The sequence below is a fragment of the Miniopterus schreibersii genome (assembly GCF_964146895.1).
Source record: "Miniopterus schreibersii genome assembly, chromosome: 1".
NCBI classification, from domain to species: Eukaryota; Metazoa; Chordata; class Mammalia; order Chiroptera; family Miniopteridae; genus Miniopterus; species Miniopterus schreibersii.
In genome coordinates this window covers 137770855-137793997 of record NC_138101.1, presented here as the reverse complement: position 1 = coordinate 137793997, position 23143 = coordinate 137770855, and the positions used below count along the sequence as shown (strand labels likewise).

General features: G+C 40.3%; 1 protein-coding gene across 3 annotated transcripts in view; it reads right to left on the bottom strand.

Moving 5' to 3' along the window:
• The window catches only part of FMN1 (formin 1), a gene marked incomplete at its 5' end in the record, with an annotated part of 348552 nt that overhangs the window by 205660 nt on the left and 119749 nt on the right, over positions 1-23143 (bottom strand). For all 3 annotated transcript variants that reach the window (XM_081137909.1, XM_081137910.1, XM_081137911.1), the window contains one exon: positions 5555-5616. In XM_081137909.1, coding sequence (XP_080994035.1) covers positions 5555-5616 — 62 coding nt within the window. The remainder of the gene's footprint in view (positions 1-5554; positions 5617-23143) is intronic.

Below are 23143 nucleotides of genomic sequence, written 5' to 3'. Positions count from 1 at the left end.
CTCTGCAAACTTTCCCCTCGGTTAAGGGCTATGCATGTGATGAATGGGGTACGTGAAAATGGTTCCTCTAAAGGAAATGTCACTGTTGGCTAGTTCTTTGTCTTCTATCCCACAACCCAAAGAACATTCGTTAAAAACAGATAAAAACAATCTGTCATTTCCATGGCACCTACTTTCTAAACTGCTTAAAGTACTGGTCAAAAGCAATATTCTTAAATTATCCAAAGCTGCTCAAAAGCCAGACAAGAGGTATGCAGGGTTTTCTTTCAACTTTCAGTGAGGAAGCAGAAAGCCAAAGAAGTCCTACCCATCCTATGCTCAAGTGTCCCTCCTGCCATAAAGAACTGGACCCTATGGATGTTTCCTTTCCCATTCTAAAGCTGTATCCCTTACTGAGTCAGGCATCTGAACAATGGCAGGCTAGAGTGCTCCAGTCACACTGTTACTGAAAACCTGAACGCACTGTTCTGCAGAGGCAAGCAGAACTGAGAAAGAAAGCCCTGGTTAGAAAGGAGAACCTCTAGAAGAAACTAGAAGAAAAAGTAGGGGGTTGTAATAACAGGGACTTAGAGATTCTGAGTTTAATAGCCCTAAAGCTGAGAGCATAATGTGGTAGATAACAGAATCTTTTTTTTTTTTTTTTTTTTTTTTGGATGGTGGGGCCAATCATAAAATTCAAAGGTACCATTAGAAATTATATGGCTTGGCCCCCCATTTTAGAAACTAGGAAACTGAGCCCAAAAGCACTGCCTGAAGTTCACGTTATTTAGAACACCAAGCCTATGACCTAAGAATCCAAACCTTCTGATTCTAAATCTACTGTTCTTTCCATTAATGCTGCACTGAGTACTGGAAAAGGGTTTGGCTTCACATTCAGATCTAGGTGGATGCAAGTTCAGGTTCCCCTCTTACTAGTCTAGGACTTCAGACAAATCAATCTCTGAGAGTCTCGTGACTTATCATCTGTAAAACGGGGACGAATATATTACTATGCTTATATTTCTCCATTTACTCTTTATAATACTCATGCTCGCTCTCTCTCTCTCTCTCTCTCTCTCTCATCTTCCCTCCCTCCTCTCTCCCTTCTTCCCTCCTCTTCTTCCCCTCTTTTCCTCCCCCTCTTTCCCTTCTCCCCATGAGGTGACACAGAGTCTGTAAACCTGGAAGAAGGCTCTCACCAAGACCCTGACCTTGCTGGTACCCTGATCTCAGACTTCCCACCTTCAATCCCAAACTATAAAAAGTAAATATTTGTTGTTTAAGAAAAAAAAACAAAAAACTAATGCTAAATGACTAGAACAGAGGTTGGCACACAGTATGGATTGGGTTAAAAGTTAGGTACTAATACTTTTCAATCACAGGTTGTTATATGAGAAATATTTATGCATCATCTATATGCCAAGCACTTCGGCAGGTACTTTAAAAGAAGTAGAGACAAACATCACTGCTCCCTCCAGGGTGCCTACATCACCGGATTAGCAACCCGGGCCTTGGTGGCATGAAAATGGTGCTGAAATCACTCTCAGAATTTAACTTAAACTTGGGAAGTGGAATATACACTGAGATGATAAGCTTATATGACTTGATATAGAACAGTATTAAAAAAAAAATGGGTTACTTGGGGGAAAAGAGAATTATGTGGGATATAAGTTATTCAGCTTTCTCCCTTGTAGTCCTCTATACTTGGGAAAGCCCTAACACGGGAATCAGATAATTCTCAAACTTATTTGACCATAAAATCTTTTTGTCACGAAGCATTTCAGAGGCTCACTGTTCAGAGGAATGAGCTTTGAGAAACGTGGTTTAGACTCCCCTGATAGAGAGCACAGAGGCGGAAGGACAGCTGAAATATCGTAAGAAAACCACCCCAAAAGAATAAGTCAGATGTCCCAAGGAAGTCCTCAACCAAGAGCCCGAGGATCACTCCAAACTCCAGTTGCTTAATCGTAAGGAGATCTGCACAGAGAAAAAGGAATAGAAATAACACTTACTGAGCAATGTGCTACGCAACCAGTACCAGTGGATGGACACTGTGCTGAACAATCCTAGAAGGGAGGTACCATTAGCAGCATGAGTATTATCGTACAGATGTCAAAACTGAGAAAGCGAAGTCCCAGAGAAGTTGATTCCTTTTTTAACGTCACCGTGCAAGGAGGTGAACTGAGTCTCCTCACTCAAACACCCCAGTTCTTTCACATTCTCCTCATGTATAAAATAATATCACAGCCAATTCTCTGACTACAATATGGCAAAAGGTCAGCTTTACAGTCACGCCAGTCTTGTATAATAGCTGTGATGGTGATTCTCAATCCTTGCTCCTAAGCATGCTCACAGATATAAATCTTTATTTGTATCATGGGAGAATTCGTTCTATCATATACTCTAGAAGGGCAGGGCTGAACTATGTTTCCATCCAGTAGTCATGAACTTGTGCAAAGGCTGCCACAGGCAAAAACTATAAAAGTAAGGTGTCAACTTTTCAAAAATAAAGTCAGTAATATAGAATTATCTAAAAGTGAAAAGTGAACCAGTTGATGCCAGTGTCATGAAGTGATCATAGGCTCTCAAGGCACAGTTTGCTAAACAAAGGGCACACTTGGACAAAATTAAAGAATTCTGTTGTGGTTATATTATCAATGATATGAAATAGTGAAGCCACAGAGAATGTTGGACCTGCTACCACTCTCTGACCAGAGATGTGAATAGAAAAGTCAGCCAAGTGCTTTGACTTTGTGGAGAAAGTATATAAACATAGGCTCTGGAAATTGATTCATTCACGTCATCAATAAATCTCTGCTTTTGAACTATGAGGGGAATCTGTATGTTACTTGCTACTCATTTTGAAAAGCTGGTCCCAAGACCAAATCCTTTGTCCTTTCTAAGGGACTGCACTCCACAAATGGCAGGCATGAGATTAGAAACTCCAGGCTCCCCACTTACAAGCCTTGGGACTTGGAGCTAAAAATGTCAACTTCCAACCAAATTATTTTAGGTACTAAGGATCCCGTTTGCAGGTCGGGGAACTGAACAGTTAAGGTTCTCCGAATTTAGCGTCCCTGTTTATTGAATCATGTCATTTCTTTAAACTCAATGAAAACATTCCAAAAAAACTAAACGTCATACATATCAACTCTTATATTTGGTGACAGAATTAATCACTTTTCCTGTGCCATTTAACCCTGAAATCTTTCTTATTCTAGAAGGGCATGTTGAAGAAGTCCTGAAACACACTGACTTTTCCATGACCTGTAAGTAGAAAAAGAAAATCTAACAGGCAATTGAAGGCTGCCAATGGAGGTCACATACAAAGAAATGAACATTGCAGCAGCAGTTCTCCCAATACCTTCCACAAGTCCCCTGACAAGAGACGCAGCTTGGTTACTTTGTAAAACAAAACAGGTAGAGATGAAAGTCATTGGGTGCCCATGAGTACAGCCAGGCTAGGTTATTGTCTGTTTTATGAGCAGCCTCTGTTCGGACTGGTTGGAGTTGCTGCCAATCTAGTTACTTTCTTTTCTATATCTCAAAGGACAGGGGTTAATGAAAGCATAAAGGAGCCAGGCAAGTGAAATGGCCCAGAGTGGGGCGGTGGCAAACTAGAGAAAAAGTGTACCAGCTGAAGTGGATACTTGCTGCTCAGCCCCTGCAGGCTGAAATCACACAGGAAAATAAGCCCACTGTGGCCAGATTTTCCTTTAAAAATTTTTTAAAATTGATTTTAGTGAGAGAGAGGAAGGGAGAGAGGGAAAAACATCAGTTTGCTGTTCCACTCATTCATGCATTCACTGATGGATTCTTGCATGTGCCCTGACCAGGGATTCAACCGGCAACCTTGGCGTATCAGGACAATGCTCTAACCAACTGAGCTACCAGGCCAGGGCCAGACTTTCCTTTCTTTCTTCCTTTCTTATGTGTTTTTTTTTAAAAAAACAAACACAGCTGGAAATCCCTGCATATTTTAAAATATTTATTCCTAATTCAATCTTTAAAATGCTCTCTGACAACAAAAAACATCTCTAGGACAAGAGTTGCCAGTTTCCTGTTGGGGGCTGTCTGTGACTGCTAAAACGGCTCTAAACGACAGTAAGTGTACAGACTGGGAACACGGCCCTGCCCTGATGGCAGCGCTGCGCCACAGTGATTAGGTATAAATCACAGGTATATGATTTCAGCAATTAGTTATGTATCACAAATATGGGGCAAAAGTATTTTTTATAGTTTACTGAAAACAGCATTTAAAGAGCAGTTAATTCTTTCATAGATGCTTAACGAACATGGTCAGAGTCCTCAACAGGGCTGTCTACGGCTTGGGGAAAGCTGGAGTTAACTCTTCAAACTAAGCTGTTACATAAAATTTCTGCTCACAGAACCCTGCTGTACCTACCCTCGTTAGCAATCTGTCTCCTAAATGTATCCCCAGTTCAGTTCCTCTGAGACAGCTGAGAATCTTTTGCACATCAGAACACAGATAAAGAGAGGTCTCTGTAGAGTATTTTGCAACAAAGGAGATACGGGCCTCCACCCCTCTTTTTCCCCTAGGAGCTCGAGGTACTTTTCCACTTTTTTGTTTCTTTGTAAAATAGACTCATTCCCTCTTCCGAACTACTTAAACCCAGCTGGATGGGGACGGCTTGAATTCGTATACCATACAACGTATTTAATGACCTTTTTGCTATTTGCAATGGCTTCATGTCTATTCTAACACGTGCTCTCAGTTATTTTAAAAGTGCGTTAACACTTATTGAAAAGAAGAATATTTGATCCACTGTTTTATTAAATTAGCAAGTAATCATTTAACACTAAGCACCAAGTTTTAATTAGATTTTGCTGTTGTCCTCTCCCGAGGGACCAGGTCGGCCCAGCCATCAGTGAATTAGAATCCAGTGCCTGACTCAGTGTTTACTTATTTGAAATTAAGGCTCTGAAACTTCCTGTTACAGGCACAATAAGCAAACACCAGAAATAAGGGTTTGGCAACTAGATGGTGGGATGAAGGAAATGGTGCCTCTGTCTTTCTGGGCTTCACCAGAGGATCAAGTGAGCAATTTCCAAGCACCCCCTGGGGATACGGAATAGATGGCTCAACACAGCTCTTCCTCCTACGAGGCTCACTTCCTTAAGGGCCTGAATCTGCATGACATCATACTGCAGGCATGTTCTAACAGACAGACAAACACAAACACATGAATGGAAGTAAGCCAAACAAAATAATTTACACGGTGCCTAGAAAGAATAACTAGTTAAATACTTCTTATAAACAGCCCAAGTCTAAATACTCTGTCATCTTTCCTGCTTTACAAATAAACCCTTCATTTTTCCCGATCAAATCATTTTCCTATTCTAATGCATTTGTGGTATTTTTAAATTATAGGAATTGAATTATATTAATAACAGAGTCCAAGGCTTTCATCCCTGGGATAGACTCAGTGCCCACTGGCAGACGCAAGCGGTGCTGTTTGGGTAAATATGCCTTCGAAAGGGAAATGTTTACTTCAGCACAGAGGAAACTAAGAATCAGCCTCAGGTAACTAGTTCAATAGAATCAGAGACATACCTGTAGGTTTTCAATTTCTTCTTTGTGCTCCCTCTTCAAGTGTAAAATAGCAGCTTGGTATTCTGTAAGATCACAAAAAACACCAATTACAAAAAAGCACAAAACCATACACAAAACCCAAAGTGAGCATCTCCAAGATTCTAGAGGTGCTTCTACTGGTAAACTGAGTACATAAATGCCACAATTTGATATTCACTTGACAAGAGATGTTGAAAATTGAGACAAGACAGGACAAGGAGCTCAGGATAAAAGGGAGATTTCCTTCCATTTAGCAAACCTTGAATTACAATAAGATCCAAATTAGGCAGATAGCATAGGGTTAAAAAAAAAAAAAAAAAAAAAAAAGCTTGCTGAGTGTTCCAGATAAAGACTGGGTCAGGGTTTGTCTTTAAGGAGGAGCTGGAAGTTAAGGCCCCACAAAGAACAAATACAGATGTGTTAAGAACAGGCACACAGGAAATAAAAGACAACTTTCTAAGTGAGATCAGAGATTTCTATTTTTAACTCCCTCCTCCCCACAAAAATCTCCATTTGAATGCAAGGCTAAGCAAGCACTGGGGCTGATTTAAATCTTTAGATCACTTCAGAAAGTGAAGACCATTTGTCATTTGGGTGAAAGAGTAGAATGTAGGGTGAGTTGAAGTTGAAAAGAGGGCAAAAATAAATCTCTGGTGCAATCTTAGTCTGAGTCTAATAATGTTTATTCCAACAATAAGTCCCAAGTGTACACAGGAACTCCAGCCAACCACTAAAACTACCATTCCCTGGCTCAGCATGAAGCAGCTCTGACAACTTCATTCCCAGCAATAGGGCTAAGTATGTGGGGTCACAGAGCTATGCAGGCTGCAGAGCCACAAAGCAAATGCTGTGAGAAAGCATTTTAGTGGCGTAAGCCAGTTTTTTTACAAGTGTGTTTGGGCTGTGAGTATGAATTTTTAAAATGTCAGTTAGGTGTCATTTTAAAATGTATGAAAAGACAGGCTATGTCTTCAAGTGAATTTCAGAAATCAGTCATGAAAAGCTTGGTTTCTTGTGTTTTTTTTTAAAATATGCTTTTATTGATTATTAGAGAGAGAAGGGAGAGAGATAGAGAGATAGAAACATCAACATCAATGACAGAGAAATATCACCCATTGACTGCCTCCTGCGTGCCCCCTACTGGGGATCGAGCCCGAAACCTGGGCATGTGCCCTGACTGGGAATCAAACCAAGAGGTTCCTGGGTCGAGGCTCAACGGCTAAGCCACACCGGTCAGGCTGAAAGGCTAGGTTTCAATTCTAAAGTGGAAGAGGGAAATTTTTGGTAAAGCCATAACGGGAGAGGAAGGTTGCTGTTGATAATTATGACTAGTCATACCACTGCTCTTGTGGGGAATGTGGTCCACTGCGCTGTGAACCCATCAGCAAATTCTGTGGATTCTACATCCAAATCATACCTTCAATCAAACCACTTCTCCCATCCCACAAACACCACGATGGTCCAAGCCACCGCCACCTTTTCGCTGGACCACTGCAGTAACCTGAAAATGTTACCTGCTTTCACTCTTACTATCACCAAAACCCATTCTCCTCACATGATCTGTTAAAGGCATGAACCACGTCATGACCTTCTCTGGGTTTCTGCTGCACTTAGAGTGAAATCACAACTCCCTACCACAGCCCTTGGGGACCGGCCTCTACATGCCTCTCCCTGTCTTCCCCCTGCTCATCACACTCCAGGCACACTGGCTTTCTTGTTTTTCCCTGAACTTGTCAAGTTCTTTTCTACCTCAAAATCTATGCTAATACCGGCCGCCATAATAATGGTTGTATTTATTGAGCACTTGCTATGTACCAGGTGTTATCTAAGCGCTTCGCATGTATCGGCTCATTTCATCCTCACAATAATCCTATGATATAGGTACACTTTCCTCGTTAAAGAGGAAGAAACTGATGCAAAGCTGGGTAAGCTGCAGAGCTAGAAAACATACACAATTCAAAGAGTGAATGTCTCAATACACTGTAGTAGATCCACAGGATGGAATACTACTCAACAACAATAAGGAAAGAACTAATGATACATACATAACATAGATGAACCTCGAAGGCATTATGCAGAGTGAAGGAAGTCGGTTTCAGAAGCCTAACTATTGTTTAACTCAATTTATATGACATTCTGGAAAAGACAAAACCATAGGGATTAGGAACAGATCAGAGGAGTAGTGGCTAGAGGTCAGAGATGAGGGAAGGTTTGACCAGAAAGGGTCAGCACAAAAAGGGACCTTCGGGGTGATGTGACTATTTTCTATCCTCACTATGGTGGTGGTTACACGAATCTATACATGGGTTCAAAATGACACACCTGTACACCAAGTTAATTCTATAGTATGCTAATTTTTAAAAATCTACATCAAATATTATACTTCTAAATCTTTTCCCTAGGAGATTCAGCATAACACAAGAATACCTGTTACTACCACTTCTATTCGTCGTTTTCCTAAGGGTACTAGCAGATGTAGTAAGACAAGAAAAAAAGAAAATAAACATGCTCATGCACACGTGACATACAAATTTATATATATATATACACATATGTATACATAATAAAGAGGGAATAAAGCTATTATTCACTATGATTATATATTTAGAAAAATCCAAGATTCTATAAAATATTAGAATTAATAATGTGAGTTCAGTAGGGTTGCTTGATTTAAAATCAGAATACAAAAATTCTGATATCAGCAAGAGTATAAAAAAGAAAACTTAGGATAACATTTACAATACCCATACTAAGTACAAAGTACTTAGAAAGAACCTTAATGAAATATGTAAGACCTCATGAGAAACTAGAAATGCTATACTGAAATATATTACAAAGAAAAATACAGGCAGGTAGTGAGCAAGCTATGTTTGGTAAGGCTCAACATTGTAAGGATTTTAATTTTCTCAAATTGGTCTATAGATTCAGTGCAATCCCACTGAACATTTCTAAGAATTTTTGTTTTGTTGACTTAAGGAGCTCAATCTAAATATATATTGGCCCGGCCGGGCGCGGCTCAGCGGTTGAGCGTCGACCTAGGATCCAGGCGATCAGGGTTCGATTCCTGGTCAGGGCACATGCCTGGGCTCCGGGCTCAATCAATGACTCTCATCATTGATGTTTCTCTCTCTCTCTCTCTTTCTCCTTTCCTCTCTCTGAAATCAATAAAGATATATTTAAATATATATTGAAGCACAGGAGTGTAAAAACAAAACAAAACAATGAGCCAAGAAATTCTTGAAATCATAAATGAAAGGTAAGACCACCAGTAAGAATTATTTTAAATTATAACGAGATAATTAAAGTGCTGTGCTACTGACACAGGGATAACAAATAGACTGAAAAATAGACTAGAGAGCCCAGAAATATACCATGAATTTATGGTCAGTTGGCATATGACAGAAGCAGCATGGGAGATACTTGCACAGCAAGAATTGTCTTTTCATTAACTATCGGTTGGGAAAAGTGGATATTTACATGGAAAAACATGAAACTGGACTCCAACTTTATACCATATAATAATCTATTCTAAGTCAACTAAGAGCTAAATTATAAAAAACAAAACCATAAATGTTTTATAAGACATATGGCATAAGTTTTTTAAAACCCTAGGCTAGGAAAGGACTTATGATTCAAACTGCACTACTTATTTTAAAAACTAATAAACTTCGCTACATTAAAATTAAGAACTTCTTTTCATAAAAATACATCATAAAGAGAAAGAAAAGACAAGCCAGAGTGGGGGAATATACTTGAAACAAATAATCAAAGATCTACTATAAATATATATATCAATAATTCCTACACAATTATAGAAAATGAAAATAGGCAAAAAGTGTCAATAAGTGCTCTAAAAAGAGGACATACAAATAAGAGATAAATAAATTAAAAGGTGCTCATTCTCATTAGTTATTAGAAGTATTTAAAGTCCAATAACACTGAGTGTTGGTGAAGGTGTGGAGCTATGGAAACTCTCATACGCAAGTGGTAGGAGTGCAAATTGGTACAATCACTATGGAAAATGTTTTGCATTTTATAATAGAGTGGAAGATACTCATACTCCCTAGCCAACAATCCTAATGCTAGAAACACATAAATGGGGGTGGGGGACTATAAAAGAAAAGAACATTAACAAAAGTCAGGATAAGTGGTATCCAGGAGAAGAGAAATTGAGCTGGGTTATGACTGAGCAAGGCGGTGTCACACAGGCGTTCAATGAAAAGTCATTTTTTAACCTCTGTGTTTTATGCCATTCTCTTTATGTATACGTAACATTACAATATAAGAAAAACATTGCTCTGGTTATATAACTTTTACCATATCAAATAAAGAATATTACATAGGCGCAAGAGAGCCTCTAGATTCATAAAATAAGAATAGGATAATTTGCCCAGCCGACGTAGCTCAGCGGTTGAGCGTTGACCTAGGATCCAGGAGATCACAGTTCGATTCCCAGTCAGGGCACATGCCCGGGTTGCGGGCTCGATCCTGTCGGGGCCGTGCAGGAGGCAGCCGATCAATGACTCTCTCACCATTGATGTTTCTATCTCTCTCTCTCTCCCTCTTCCTTCCTCTCTCTGAAATCAGTAGACATATTAAAAAAAATTTTTTTTAAAAAGAATAGGACAATTTAGTCAATGTGAGTTGTATAAATGCTGCCCTAACCCAAATGAAGATCAATAGCTAAACCTTAATCAAGTCTCAGACTCGACACGTAGGCAAAGGAAGGTTAGCTAAACCAACCTTCTTGCAAAGCTGATGTCCCTTGGGAATAACATCAACATTCTAAATAGAAATTACACAATATATTTTGAAATGATTAATTTTGTGTACATTGTACCTGTAAGGGTGTGACAGGCAGAGTTATGACTAATGAGCTTACTGATAAACTTGAGCATCGCAACGCCAACGCCCAAGAAACATTGATTCGTCTCCGCCTTGAACAAATAGTTTTGCCAACAGTCCCAGTGTGACAGCTGGGAAGAAATACCACCTCGTTCCCGACAAGGATGACAAAGCAGACTCTCTGGGGAGCACGCAGAAGCAGGAGTCAATGCCCTCACTTGTGGAATGCGCGCTTTGAGGGTTTACAAGAAAATGCTCAAAGAATATAAGGATTACAGAATGAGTTAGGTTGGTGGCCTCCAAGTGGGTCTTCTAGTGGCAGTTCCCTCTGCCACATTTTTTGGGTTTGCAAATGCCTTGGTGTGGCCCAAGGCAAATCCTCTCTGTCTCTTGGGGGTGAGGATGGTGAGGCAGAGGTCTCAATTAAAAACTAAGAAAGTTTTTGTTTGTTCAAAGGAGAACTTGACCCTGGCATCCAGTAGCTCTGTGACACTATAAATGTGTAAAAAGGAAGAATAAAGATTTTGAACATCGCGGCTTGACAAGGGCAGCCCTCTTTGAAGCCACATTAGCCCCAATGGAAATTAACAAATGAATTCAAATAATCTAGCCCACAAAAGAGAAGTTTAAAGAATGTCTTTTAGGAAAATAATACATTATATTAAGGACAGGCAAAGGAAACAGGATCCTAACTAGCAGGATTCAACAATTTGGGGGGAAATACATAAGAACTTCTCGTCCTAAAAATAAAGTTCTTTCTAGTCAAGTACTTAGTTTAATTGGTAGGGAACACTTTCGCTGCACAAACCTTCTTTTTTGATCAGCTCATAACAACAAAACAGCCCTTCTGCCACGTACAATTTTGTCTTCCAATTCAGTAAGAACAGAACTAAAGATGACTGATCCAGTTAACATGGGGGCATGTAGTAACCACGGTTGCAGTTCTCACTGACTGAGTTTCTCTGAATTATACCCATATATGACTGAGTGCCGTTTCTCAGGAACTGTCTGAGCACTCCACACAGATTAACCCAGGCCATCCTCACATCACACTTACAAAGTAAATCCTATCATATCAAGGCCCATTTTACAGATGAAGAAACCAAGGTGCACAAGTTGAACAACTTTCCCCAAACCACATGCTAGTAAGCGCCAAGGACGTCACTCAAGTTCAAAGAACCTGGGCTATTTCCTATACAGTCTGTGTGCTTGTTTTTTTATTTGTTGATGTTGTTCATATGGTTGGGTAAGCATCAGGTGTAACCCAAAATCAAAATCCCTGGAACTTAAAGGTTGCTGGCTTTATCCAGTCACTAGAATTGCTGTAAACTTGGTAAATCTTTTCTATAACTCTTTAAAGGGGCCATGGAGCATTTTTAATCACAGGGAGGTTTAATAAACCTGGGATCAACATGCACAGTGTGAGTTATAATGGCTGGTTCCATCAATTATGAGATTATAATTCATCTATCTTCTCCATGGGGACTTTCAGGCCTATAGTTTATGGCCATGAGTTTATGGTTAAATCTGGTTTTCATTTATACCCTTACACATATGTACAAACCCTTCCCCACTACACGCACACATAACACTGCCAACACTGGATTATGCACACGGTAGGGAAATTAGAAAATTTCTGATTTCCCGAATGAATGAGAAGCATGGTTGTAATTTGCACTGTCTGCTTTCCATTGGCTTTACCCACTGCCTTGCATTGTCTGACATTGGCCTTTTGCTGAAAGTTAGACGGGGAGCTATTAGGGAATTTGGAGCAGAGGTGTGACATGTTTTCCCTTGTGTTTGGAAAAGCTCACTCTGGCTGCTGTGTTTAACTAGAGATCTGGGGGTGGTGAGGGTCAGGCAGTAGGGGACAGTTATTATATAATTACAGTTATTACACTGCTACAAACATGCTCAAGTACATTCCTTCTACTTAAAGGGAAAGGACTCTTGCTCTGAATTATATTTGGAGAATACTCAGCATTTCCAAAGCTTTTGCATGCACACCAATGAGATCACATTTTGGTAACAGACAGCTGGACCTTATTTTAACAGTTGAAAATTTATTGTAATGTTCATTAGAAAAAAATCAAACTAGCACATAAAATTCATGATTTCATGAATATTACTGTTATAAGATAGTGTAAATCAGAGTTTAGTCTCTAGACTAGCAATGTCACCTGGACTTCTTAAGAATGCTAATTCTTATGCCTGCCCCAGACCTATGAACAAACTGGGAGGTGCTTTAACAAGCCCTCCAAGTGATCATGACACATGCTAAAGTTTGAGAACCATTGCTTTAAGGTTAATTTTATTTAAACAAACATAAAAAAGTTAATTTATTTAAAGAATAAATTAAAAAACAGTAAAAGTAGTATAACTACATACCCCAAATCAAGGTGCCAAAATAGATGACATTTGGGAAAACATACAGATTATTGACAGAGGAACACACATTCAAACAAACTCCTCTACGAACAAATGCAGAAACTTTCTCCAACCATCTCTCACACTAACGAAAATGGTGCTGGTCATAAAAAGCAAAGTCACAGACAAACTGCTTCAGTAACAAAATATCAAATCAAATTTGAGCTCTCATTTAACAAGCCTATGAAAGAAAAGTCTGTGGCCTGGTCTTGGAGCACAGAAGGAGCTCTAGGGTTGTATCCTCACCAGATGCCTATAAACAATGCAGTCCATTACCAATGCAGCAATGGTAACCATGCTGTTTGGTACTTGTCAGAAATAGCTGAGGAAGATTCAAAGTCAGTGAAGCCAAGAGAAAAAAGTTGGGTGTGATCAAAGTCAACAGCTACCAGCAGGGCCATCACCTGTAATGTCGATACACCTTTTATCAGTGGGCCTTCAACAACCACACACAGGATGGGAAAAGTAGAAGAAGTCTAGCTCCATCGTTTGATGTGGGGCTGTTGACAGCTGTTACGTCTCACCTCTCCTTCTTCCCCTTGGCCCCACATCTAAGCAATCTGGTTAGAAAGCCCTTGACACTGGGAGGGAATTCTAATGACGTAAACCTCTGCCCACAAGTAGGAAACCTTAAGCCAACCCACTAAACACCACAAAACCCCAATCCGGTCTCCTACCCTTTTTATTTCAAAGCATCTTCCTGCCCTGCACTCCCCAGAAGTCTCATGATGCTAGTAAAAACCCTTTTCATACGTGTGTGTGTGTGTATGTGCGTGTGTGGCCATCAATCTTGGCATCTGACAAATTTTGGGTAGAGGGGCCATTCAACCTTTTCAGAAAGGATGAGGCCAGGTAGAAGTTACATGAGTAATCAATGGGTCTACCTATTATCTTATTTTATACACATATAAAAAGGAGATGACTGGTTTCCATATCAGAAAAATACAAGATTTGAAAATAGCTGAGAGAAATCCCACGAATTTAGGAATTATAACTTTTAATCTCCTTATTCAAGAACATTTAGGATTTTCTCAGGCAGAAATGTAAAACTGTCACTATTAAAAGATGGGAGAAAAATCTTAACTCTCCAAACCCACCAGTGTATCACTGTGCTTGGCAGCTCTTTTCTCTGTAAGCCAGACACCGAACTAAGAACCAGGTATAAGAAAATGAGCGCCACTCATTTCTAGCCTTAAAAGTTTTCTCTGGGTGTACATCTTTGAAATGTTTTAGAAGCTTTCAACACTTATACTTCAGTATGAACACAATAAGCTTGTTTTTTTGTGGTTTTTTTCAAAGACTTTGTTTGAGCCCAGCCAAGCGTGGCTCAGTGGTTGAGCACCGACCTAGGATCCAGGCAATCAGGGTTCAATTCCCGGTCAGGGCACATGCCCAGGTTGCGGGCTGCAGCCAATCAATGACTCTCATCATTGATGTTTCTGTCTCTCTCTCTCCCTCTCCTTTCCCCTCTCTGAAATCAATAAAAGTATATTTTAAAAAAAAGAAAAAAGACTTTGTTTGATTTTATTCAATTAGTTTATATGCGAGTGTGGAAGACTGTTCAACAAATATTTACCTGCTCCCACCTCCATTCTCTGTTTGGGATGTAGAATTTTTGCTATGACTAGTAAAACTAACATTATCTGAGAAGAGGATTTGAATTTGCTTGCACACAGTTCGGCTTGCCTCCTGCACCCCTGCTATTTCACAAAAGAAGAATATACCCTAGGTAGCCACTACTTACTCAGCCTGAGTCCCAGAGACTCACACATGGTAAAGACCTAAACCCTGGCCATATTGGACAGCAGCCCCAGTTGCATAGCTTGAAAGAGCCCAGCCTAGGTCAGCTGAAGCACAGTTGACCTTTGCACCTATGCAAATAACTGCTTGTTATTGAAAACTACTGGATTTTAGCATAGTTTGTTACACAGCATTATTGCGGCAATAGCTGATGAGTACATATGAAGTTTCTAGCCGAGTTTACTTTGGAAGATCATACCCCTTTGGAGGCTTAAAATAACTAGAATGGAGTCTCACCAACTGATACAGGCAGACAGGGCTGAGGGGGAGAAGATCAGTGAAGTGGGGGAAAAGCAACATATTTAAATAATTTAATACTCAAAAAATGATCTCAGAACATAATTGAGTCTTTATGTCCTAGGATGATAGTGTAAAATACAGACAAAAGTCAACAAGTTCATGACCAGTCTCTTTGACTTTTACTTGGATCCCCCAGGTAAGTATTCAGGGCCAGGCACCATTTGATGGACAGCTTACCATGGAGAAAACAGTCATTAAATCAACTTCTAGCTGCCAACACTTGGGTAACTTGTCTTTTCACTTTCCTTCTTCTCTTACATTTATTTTCTGTTCTATTAAAATAGAGATGCTAAGGAGTTTAGAACTCTAGGAACACAAGCTCTCTAAGACTTATATTCCCTTTTCTACCTATGTAGTTTTATTTATGAAGTATATGACTGTGTAACCACAATGCTGTACACTTGAAACTAATATAAAATAATATTGAATGTAGACTGTAATTGAAAAAAAATTAAAAATGTGAAACAAACTAAACTAAACTGAACTAAACTAAACTAAAGCCAAGAAACATCCAGAGGCACAAAACTTGTCAGAAAAAAATTTAGTCTACCCAGTGCCTGCCACTAGGTGGCAGACACAATACTTCATATTTAAACTTAAAACTTGCTACCAAGTGGCACAGGAAAACCCGAAAAGAGTTGGCAGAGGTGGGCAGAGAGGGAGAAAGGAGGGTGCACCAGATCTATGGAATGAACGTTTTTATTTGATATGAAGGATAAACTAGTATGGGCATGGTAGTTATATGAGAAAAATTAAAACCAGTAAGGGATATTGACTACCACATTTCCAAAGTTAAAAGTGACCCAACAGACTTCCAGTTGTTATAGGTCCACATTTTTTAGTTCCCTCCTAAGCCTGCATAGCAATGAAATCTAAAATATAAAGCAAGAAAGTTTAAAGTCACAGGAGAGTGCCAACACAGAATAACATCTCAGAGAAACAGCAGTGGAACAAAGCAGCAGAGCAGCGCTTTGGGCCTGAAGCTCGGACCTGCTGTGCCCCAGTTCCAGCAGCAGGCAGAATGGCCTGGAGTTAGGTTACTGCAGAGTAACGGGGTGAACGGTCCCCTGTGGGGCAGGAAACCAGGGCCAGGCTTGCTGCTTAGGAAAAGGGACAGAGGTGGGGCTCCCAGATGGTGAAAGGAAGCTAGAAGTTGCTGTCAGCTGCTACCTGGGGGATTAAACAGGAGGGGACTGACAGGGGTTAAGAAGGAACTCCAAGCCCTGACCACCCCTGTCCCCAGTGACTAGATCTGTGACATCCATATCACCACCTTGGGCTGGGAGCCCAAAATACCACTGCAAGACCTTCTGGGCTGGAGGTCTTGCAAGGACCAGGGGAGACTACTGCAAACAGACAGGTGTAAAGGGGAAGAGGAGACTTATTTTTTTTAAGCACACTATATATCATGAGCCCTCAATCCAAACTTCCAGTATATATGAAGAGACCTAGATGGCAAGACAGACAACAAAAACAACTGAAACATGGAATCACAGAAAACAAAAAGTATTAAACTAAAATATTTTAGTAAATCCTTACTAAGATAAATAATGCCAGGAACCAGCATACTATGAAAACAAAGTAAAACAATAGTGGGCAATTAAAAAATTTAGAAATATTAGAAATGTAAAACACAGTCACTTAAGTGAAAAGCTGAAGAACTGGACAAAATCTGGCAGTCAAGGGAAGAATTTGTAAGTAAAAGGAAATGCTGAATAATAATTAAAAATGTAGCATGGAACGAGGAAAGAATAATACTGAAGAGCCATAATTAAGAAACTCGCACTGGTACAGGGATGACAGAGTAAACCATGAGATAGAATAGAAAAGAAAGTCTGTAAAAAAGAGAGATGCACATGTGGAAACTGAGTGTGCGATCTGAGGTTGCAGTGAAGCTTGTGGGGAAAAACAGACTATTTTTTAAAATCTAGATTTAAGAATAACATTCATATTTTAAACCATACACAAGAATCAATTCCAGGGGATTACAAATCTAACTGTGAAAAGTGTAACATAAAAAAACCTTGGAAGGACATTACATTTCTTCTTTTTTTAAAAATTGATTTGAGAGAGAGAAAGAAACAACGATTTGTTGTTCCACTTATTTATACATATGTGCCCCGATAGGGGAGTGAACCCGCAACCTCGGGGGACAATGCTCTAACCAACTGAGTTGTCTGGCCAGGGCCAGGTCATTAGGTTTCTTAAATATGATATTTTTTAAAAAATAAAGAACATTTTTTAAACCCAAATATATTAAAATTGCCAAAATTCTGTATGTTAAAAGATGCCTTTAGAAAGTGATAAGCCACATACATGGAGAAGACATTTGCAAAGCACTGACCAACAGAAGATTGGCATTCAGAGCAAATAAGTACTAGAAAGAAATAAAAAAACAGCACCCAATAGAAAAATGAGCAAAAGGACAGACAGTACATTCATAGAAGAGAAATTATAAATGGCTAATAAACATATAAAAAGACATGCAACTGTTGATGGGAGTATTAATTGTTACAATCACTTTAAAGATCATTCTGAAAATATCTATTAAGTTTAAAGGTGCATGTAAATAAAACCAAAAATTCTACTCTAAAGTTTAACCTTAGTGATAGATTTATTTACACATGAACACAAAGGTTTAAAAGAACACTTATGGGTCTGGCCAGTGTGGCTTAATGGTTGAGCATCAACCTATGATCCAGGAAACTGAGGTCTGATTCCCGGTCAGGGCACATGCCTGGGTCTCGGGCTCGATTCCCAGCAGGGGGCATGCAGGAGGCAGCTGATCAATGACTCTCTCATCATGGATGTTTCTATCTCTCCCTCTCCCTGCACTCTCTGAAATCAGTAAAAACATATTAAAGGTAAATGAATAAATAAAAGAACACTTATGGAAGCACTGTTTCGAACCATAAAAAATAGGAATAAACTTAAATTTCCATCAAGAGAAGTACAGATAAGCAAATACTAAGTGACATACTCACTCAAAGTGATACTATGCATACATTAAAATGAACTAGAGCTATACATACCAACACAAGTAATCAAACAAAATGATGAAGAAAAATGTCTTGATAAAGCTCAACACACAGTCTTGATATTAAAAATAAAAAACAATTCTTAGCTAATTTAGAATAGAAGGGAATCAGATCCACAATTATTGATCCAAACTTTTCAGCAAACTTCTGAAAGTTCAAGAAGCAAGATTAAGAATGCCCATCCTCGCTCCAATTTTCCTGCATTATGCTAGAAGTCTGAGACAATGTAACAGGAAAAGAAATGAGATGTAAAAACTGGAAAGGAAGAGATAAAACTGGTATTATTCACAATGATATGAGTGTCAAAATTTAAATGGTGATACCATTCAAACAGGGTTTAGAAAACTCATGCCATGCGTCGTCCAGGGGCACATAGGTTGATTGTGAATGGTGCCTCCCCAAGTTCTGCATGGTGGTGGCCCCCACACAAACCTTGGGAAAGTGGCTATCTCTGGGGAGACAAGCAGAGAAATAGGATTAAGGGGGATTTAAAAAGGGGGCCTCCGCCACTGGCTTTAAAAGCCTGAAGAAAATATGGCAAAATGTTTAAATATTGATGGTTCATATGCAAGTGTACATTCCCTTTGTTATTTTTTATCAGTTTGAAATTATTCAGGATTCTCTTCTGTAAATGATAATGACATATCCAAAATTTCACATATAGACTTTTTTATACATAAAACTAAGTTTACCTTTACAGTCAGTAAGACAAATTGTCTACCTCGAACTGAATGCATATACAAAATACTAATTAAAAACCCCAAATTCACCTGGTGGGTGTTGCTCAGTGGTTAGAGGGCTGGCCCATGCACCTAAGGGTCTTGGGTTCGATTCCTGATCAAGGACATGTACCTGGGTTGCAGGTTCAATGCCTGGCCCCAGTCGGGGCACGTGTGGGAGGCAACCAATTGATATGTTTCTCTTCCTCCCCCCCTCCATTCTCTCTAAGAATCAATGGAAAAAATATCCTTGTAAGGATTAACAAAACAAACAAACGAAAAACCCCACATTCTTCATGTGGCACATATAAGCATTAGTTGACTCGATTAAAAACTCTGGGAGAAGTTCCCTGCTCTTTAGATTGTACCTTGACTCAATAACTGAGAGAGCCCTTTATTTGAGGACGAGAAATTGAACTTCAGGAGAGGGAGGCTGAAGGTCAGTCTCTGGAGAGGCAGGTGAAAGCCAGCCAGCTTTAACTTGAATGAGAGTGGAATTTTCTAGTAAACCAGGCCAGACAAGTACCCAGGAGGCCAGGCCACCTGCCCAGGTTTCTAAGGGAGACAGGACACTTGTGTCTCCCACATGGTGGAAAAGTACTCCAAAATAAAACATATTGCACCTGCCACTGGGCTTAGTGCCTGTTAAATATAAGGTCTTAACTTGCATTACTTCTACCATGCAGAGTTTAAGAATTGACTTTTGTGGCTATTTTCAAGTCTTTTCTTATCAAAGATAAGAAAATCTATTAGACGTGCAGGGAAAAAAACCCACAAAGTGGGAGTTTGGGATGGAAAGCTGTGTAAATGTAAGGTCTTAACTCACGTTGCTTTTACCATTCAGAATTTAAGAACTGGGGTGTGTGTGTGTGTGTGTGTGTGTGCGCGTTTGTGGCTATTTTCAGGTCTGCCATCTCTCAATCCTAGTATCAAAGATGAGGAAACCTATTAGACACAGTATAGGAAAACCAGCAAAGTGAGAGTTAGGGATGGAAAGCTTAGGAGCTGCTCCGTGGGAATACAGTGAGAGGAAAGGTCTCACCAAGGAGACCCAGAAAAAATGGACCCTTCTCTTGCCCTCTGGTCCAGCCTCCATAGGGTTGACAGATTTAGAAAATAAAATTACAGGATGCTCAGTTAAATGTGAACTTCAGATAAACAGCAATACTTTTTAGTATAAGTATGCCTCAGGCAGTATTTGGGACGCACTTATACTAAGTAGTTATTCACTGTTTATCTGAAGTTCACATTTAACGGGACATCCTGTATTTTATCTGGCAACCCTACTTTAAGATCTCTAAGGACTCTTAGTGGAAACTGTATGCAATGGGCCAGGAATTTATGGAAATTGAAAACTGTGTACACACAGGTAGAAAGAATCATCCCAAAAATCTCTTCGAGAGCCAGAAACACTGCTTCTAGACATTTCAGTTTAACATGTCTTCTCTAAAATCTTCTGCATGTTGTTTCAGTTTTCCCATGGCAGTTTTAGCTGTTTTCCCCATGTAATCTGATTTATTTCAGATAATTTCTCACAGAAAGAGTTATGAGGAAGTCAATTATCTAGTTTTCAGAGTGAACAGAAAGAGCAGTAAGACACCAAATGAAATGGAAACCACACACACACACACACAAATGTACACACCTCCCACTTTCCACCTCAGTATAGAGTGAGGAATGCCACTGATAAGAGCATACGAAGAGACACGCACACTGATTCCCAGGCAAAACACAGTTGCTACTCAAAGGCTGTAGAAACGCTTCTGAAAAATCAGTCCTGTGCAGCTGGCCGCCTCTGGTCTTGCTACTGTGTCAGGAAAGTCAAAATCAGCGCAGATAAACTGCAGAGGCAAGAGCTCATTTCTGAAAGCCGAACCTTCTCCAGCAGCCAGCCGACTTAATCCTTCCCCGGAGGGGCTTTCTTCAGTGCTTCCCGACCTTGGTTACGTATTAGGAGGTAGATTTAATGGGTGTGAGATGCACATCGGGCCCCGGGGTTGCAACAGCTGCCTGGGTGATTCTGACATACAGCCAAACATCAGTGTTATCCCCACACAATGACGTCTGCGAAGCTAGCAAGTGATGCGTTTGCCCAGGTTGCAAAAAGCCTGCTCCTCCGTCTGTTGGCTCCAAGCTCTCCTCCACCCAAGCTGACGAGGCCGGGAAGGCTACTCTGCATTGAGCCGAGAGCTCATAAGCAGGACTTGGGTTCTTCCTTGCCCCACTGCGGTTTCTCTAAAATTTTAGAACCCAGAAATAACATGCAAATGTTGGGAATATATAGAAGGGACTGCAGATGGAAAAAAGTAAAAATGGCAAGGTCTTTGGGGCAATCCCATTTTGCCAGAAAACCCCAACATAACCTGGCAGGTTGTCGTTTTAGAAACAGCACCATCTGGGCAGCGTGTGAAGGACATCGGCTGATTTCATAGGAATGTGCAGTCCGGTCTGGCAGCGGAGCTCCGGGCACTGCTGGCCCGCACGCCCTGGCCCCTCTTCAGGGAGCAGAACCTGGTCCCGAAACACATCTTTCGTCCCCAGAAGCCCCAGTGTTCAAGGCAAAGCCTGATTAACTCTATTACAGAAACAAGACCCTCTTAAGTATCTCCTCCTTCCTACTGATAAAATGCTAGGCCAAACCAGAAGATGTCATTGTCATTAGTTCAAAAATAATGAAATAGCAAAAGAACCAATCTGTGATATCCAAAGGTAGATGGCCTTACAGGTTTCTATGATAAGTGAGAATGTTTCTGTTTTAACCTAAGAAATAACATTATCAGAACTAGTCTCTATCTGGAAATTAAAGCTAGTTTGAAAAAAAATGCAAAACCTAAATCACAAAATCACAGACTCTTAAAGATAGACTCTCAGAAGTCACTTAGGCCAGTACCTCTCCCTCAAAGAACACAGGAAGAAACCAATACCCACATAAAACGGCTTTAACTGCTTTATACCGCAGAGAATCTCAGACCAGAACCCACGGGAAACACATTTTCTGACTACAAGAGAACAAAAATCATGCATCTGTTCTGCAGCGTGCAGGTGTCCTGACCACTTCTAACACGTTTCCCATCATACTCTGAAGTCTCTTTATGGCTTTTAAATGAAGTCAAGCGTTCAGAGTAAGGGGAGAGGGAAAGAACAAGAAGTTTTGAGGCAGTGGAACATTATTTGAAAAAGCAGCTGCCGCAAACTGAACAGTACAGACTAGGAGGACACAAGAGGGTTGGAGGGCGGTGTGCAGGGCCCACGTGGAATGAAAAACCACAAGTCACAGTGGCAGATCCCAGACAGTTGTGTCATTTTCTTCAATAGCTTCTTCAATCCCGATACAGGTAGGGGACTAATGTTTGGATATCTCCAGGGCTGGGTTTTGTCAGATGGCTGCTACAGGTGGTGATGGGGTAAAGAAATGGAGAACATGATCATGTTCTGAGCCCTCGCTGGTTTGGCTCTGTGGTTCGAGCATCGGCCTGCGGACCGAAGGGTCCTGGTTTCGATTCTGGCCAGGGGCATGTACCTCTGTTGCGGGCTTGGGCCCCAGTCGGGGCACGTGTGGGAAGCAACCAATTGATGTGTCTTTTTCACATAAATGTTTCTCTCTCTCTCTCTCTTCCACTCTCTCTGAAAAGCAATGGAAAAAATACCTTCGGGTGAGAATTTAAAAAAAGGGGAAAAAAAGAATGTTTCTGAAGCACCTTGGCCAGCGTGGCTCAATTGCTTGAGAGCTCCCCCCAAGCATTGAGAGGTGGCCAGTTCAATTCCAGAGCAGGGCACATGCTGGGGTTGTGGCTCGAACCCCAGTAGGGGGTGTGCAGGAGGCAGCTGATCGATGTTTCTCTCTCTCCCTCTCCCTTCCTCTCTCTCTAGTCAATAAAACCATATTTTTAAAAATAAAAAGAATGTTTCTGAAGAGATAAATATAGCACAGAATCTCAATGTCATAAGAAGGAAGTGAAGACAGGAAAGGTTGATAGACATGGAGAAAAAGATGTTTTCATCAAGCCTGAGGAAGAAAAGGGATCTGTGTTTTTGGAGAACTCGGGGAGAAAGCTGGAATGATAGAATGGTGGACAGAAACTGGATGTTGTAATTTATCACTTCAAAGTTAAAGCTCTCTTAAGTAAATATGTCTAGGATGTAGACAGAGTATTAGCTGACTGAAAAGGAAAAAAAAAATAGCACTAGAACAGAGGAGAGGCCAGGATTGCAAACAGGTTATCCATTTGGTCTTACAGGAAAGCCGAGGGTGTGACCTGGGCCTGGGAGGCCAGTGATAAGTGTGATAAGAAAAGGTAATTCTGAAAGTCACATAATATATCCCTGAAGTCCCAAAGGACCAAAAGTTCACGTGACTCCACGGATATATGTTCTGACTTCTTGTTTGGGTTTTTGTTTTGCCGTAAAGAATGCTCACAGTCCAAGGATAAGGGGCTTGCAGT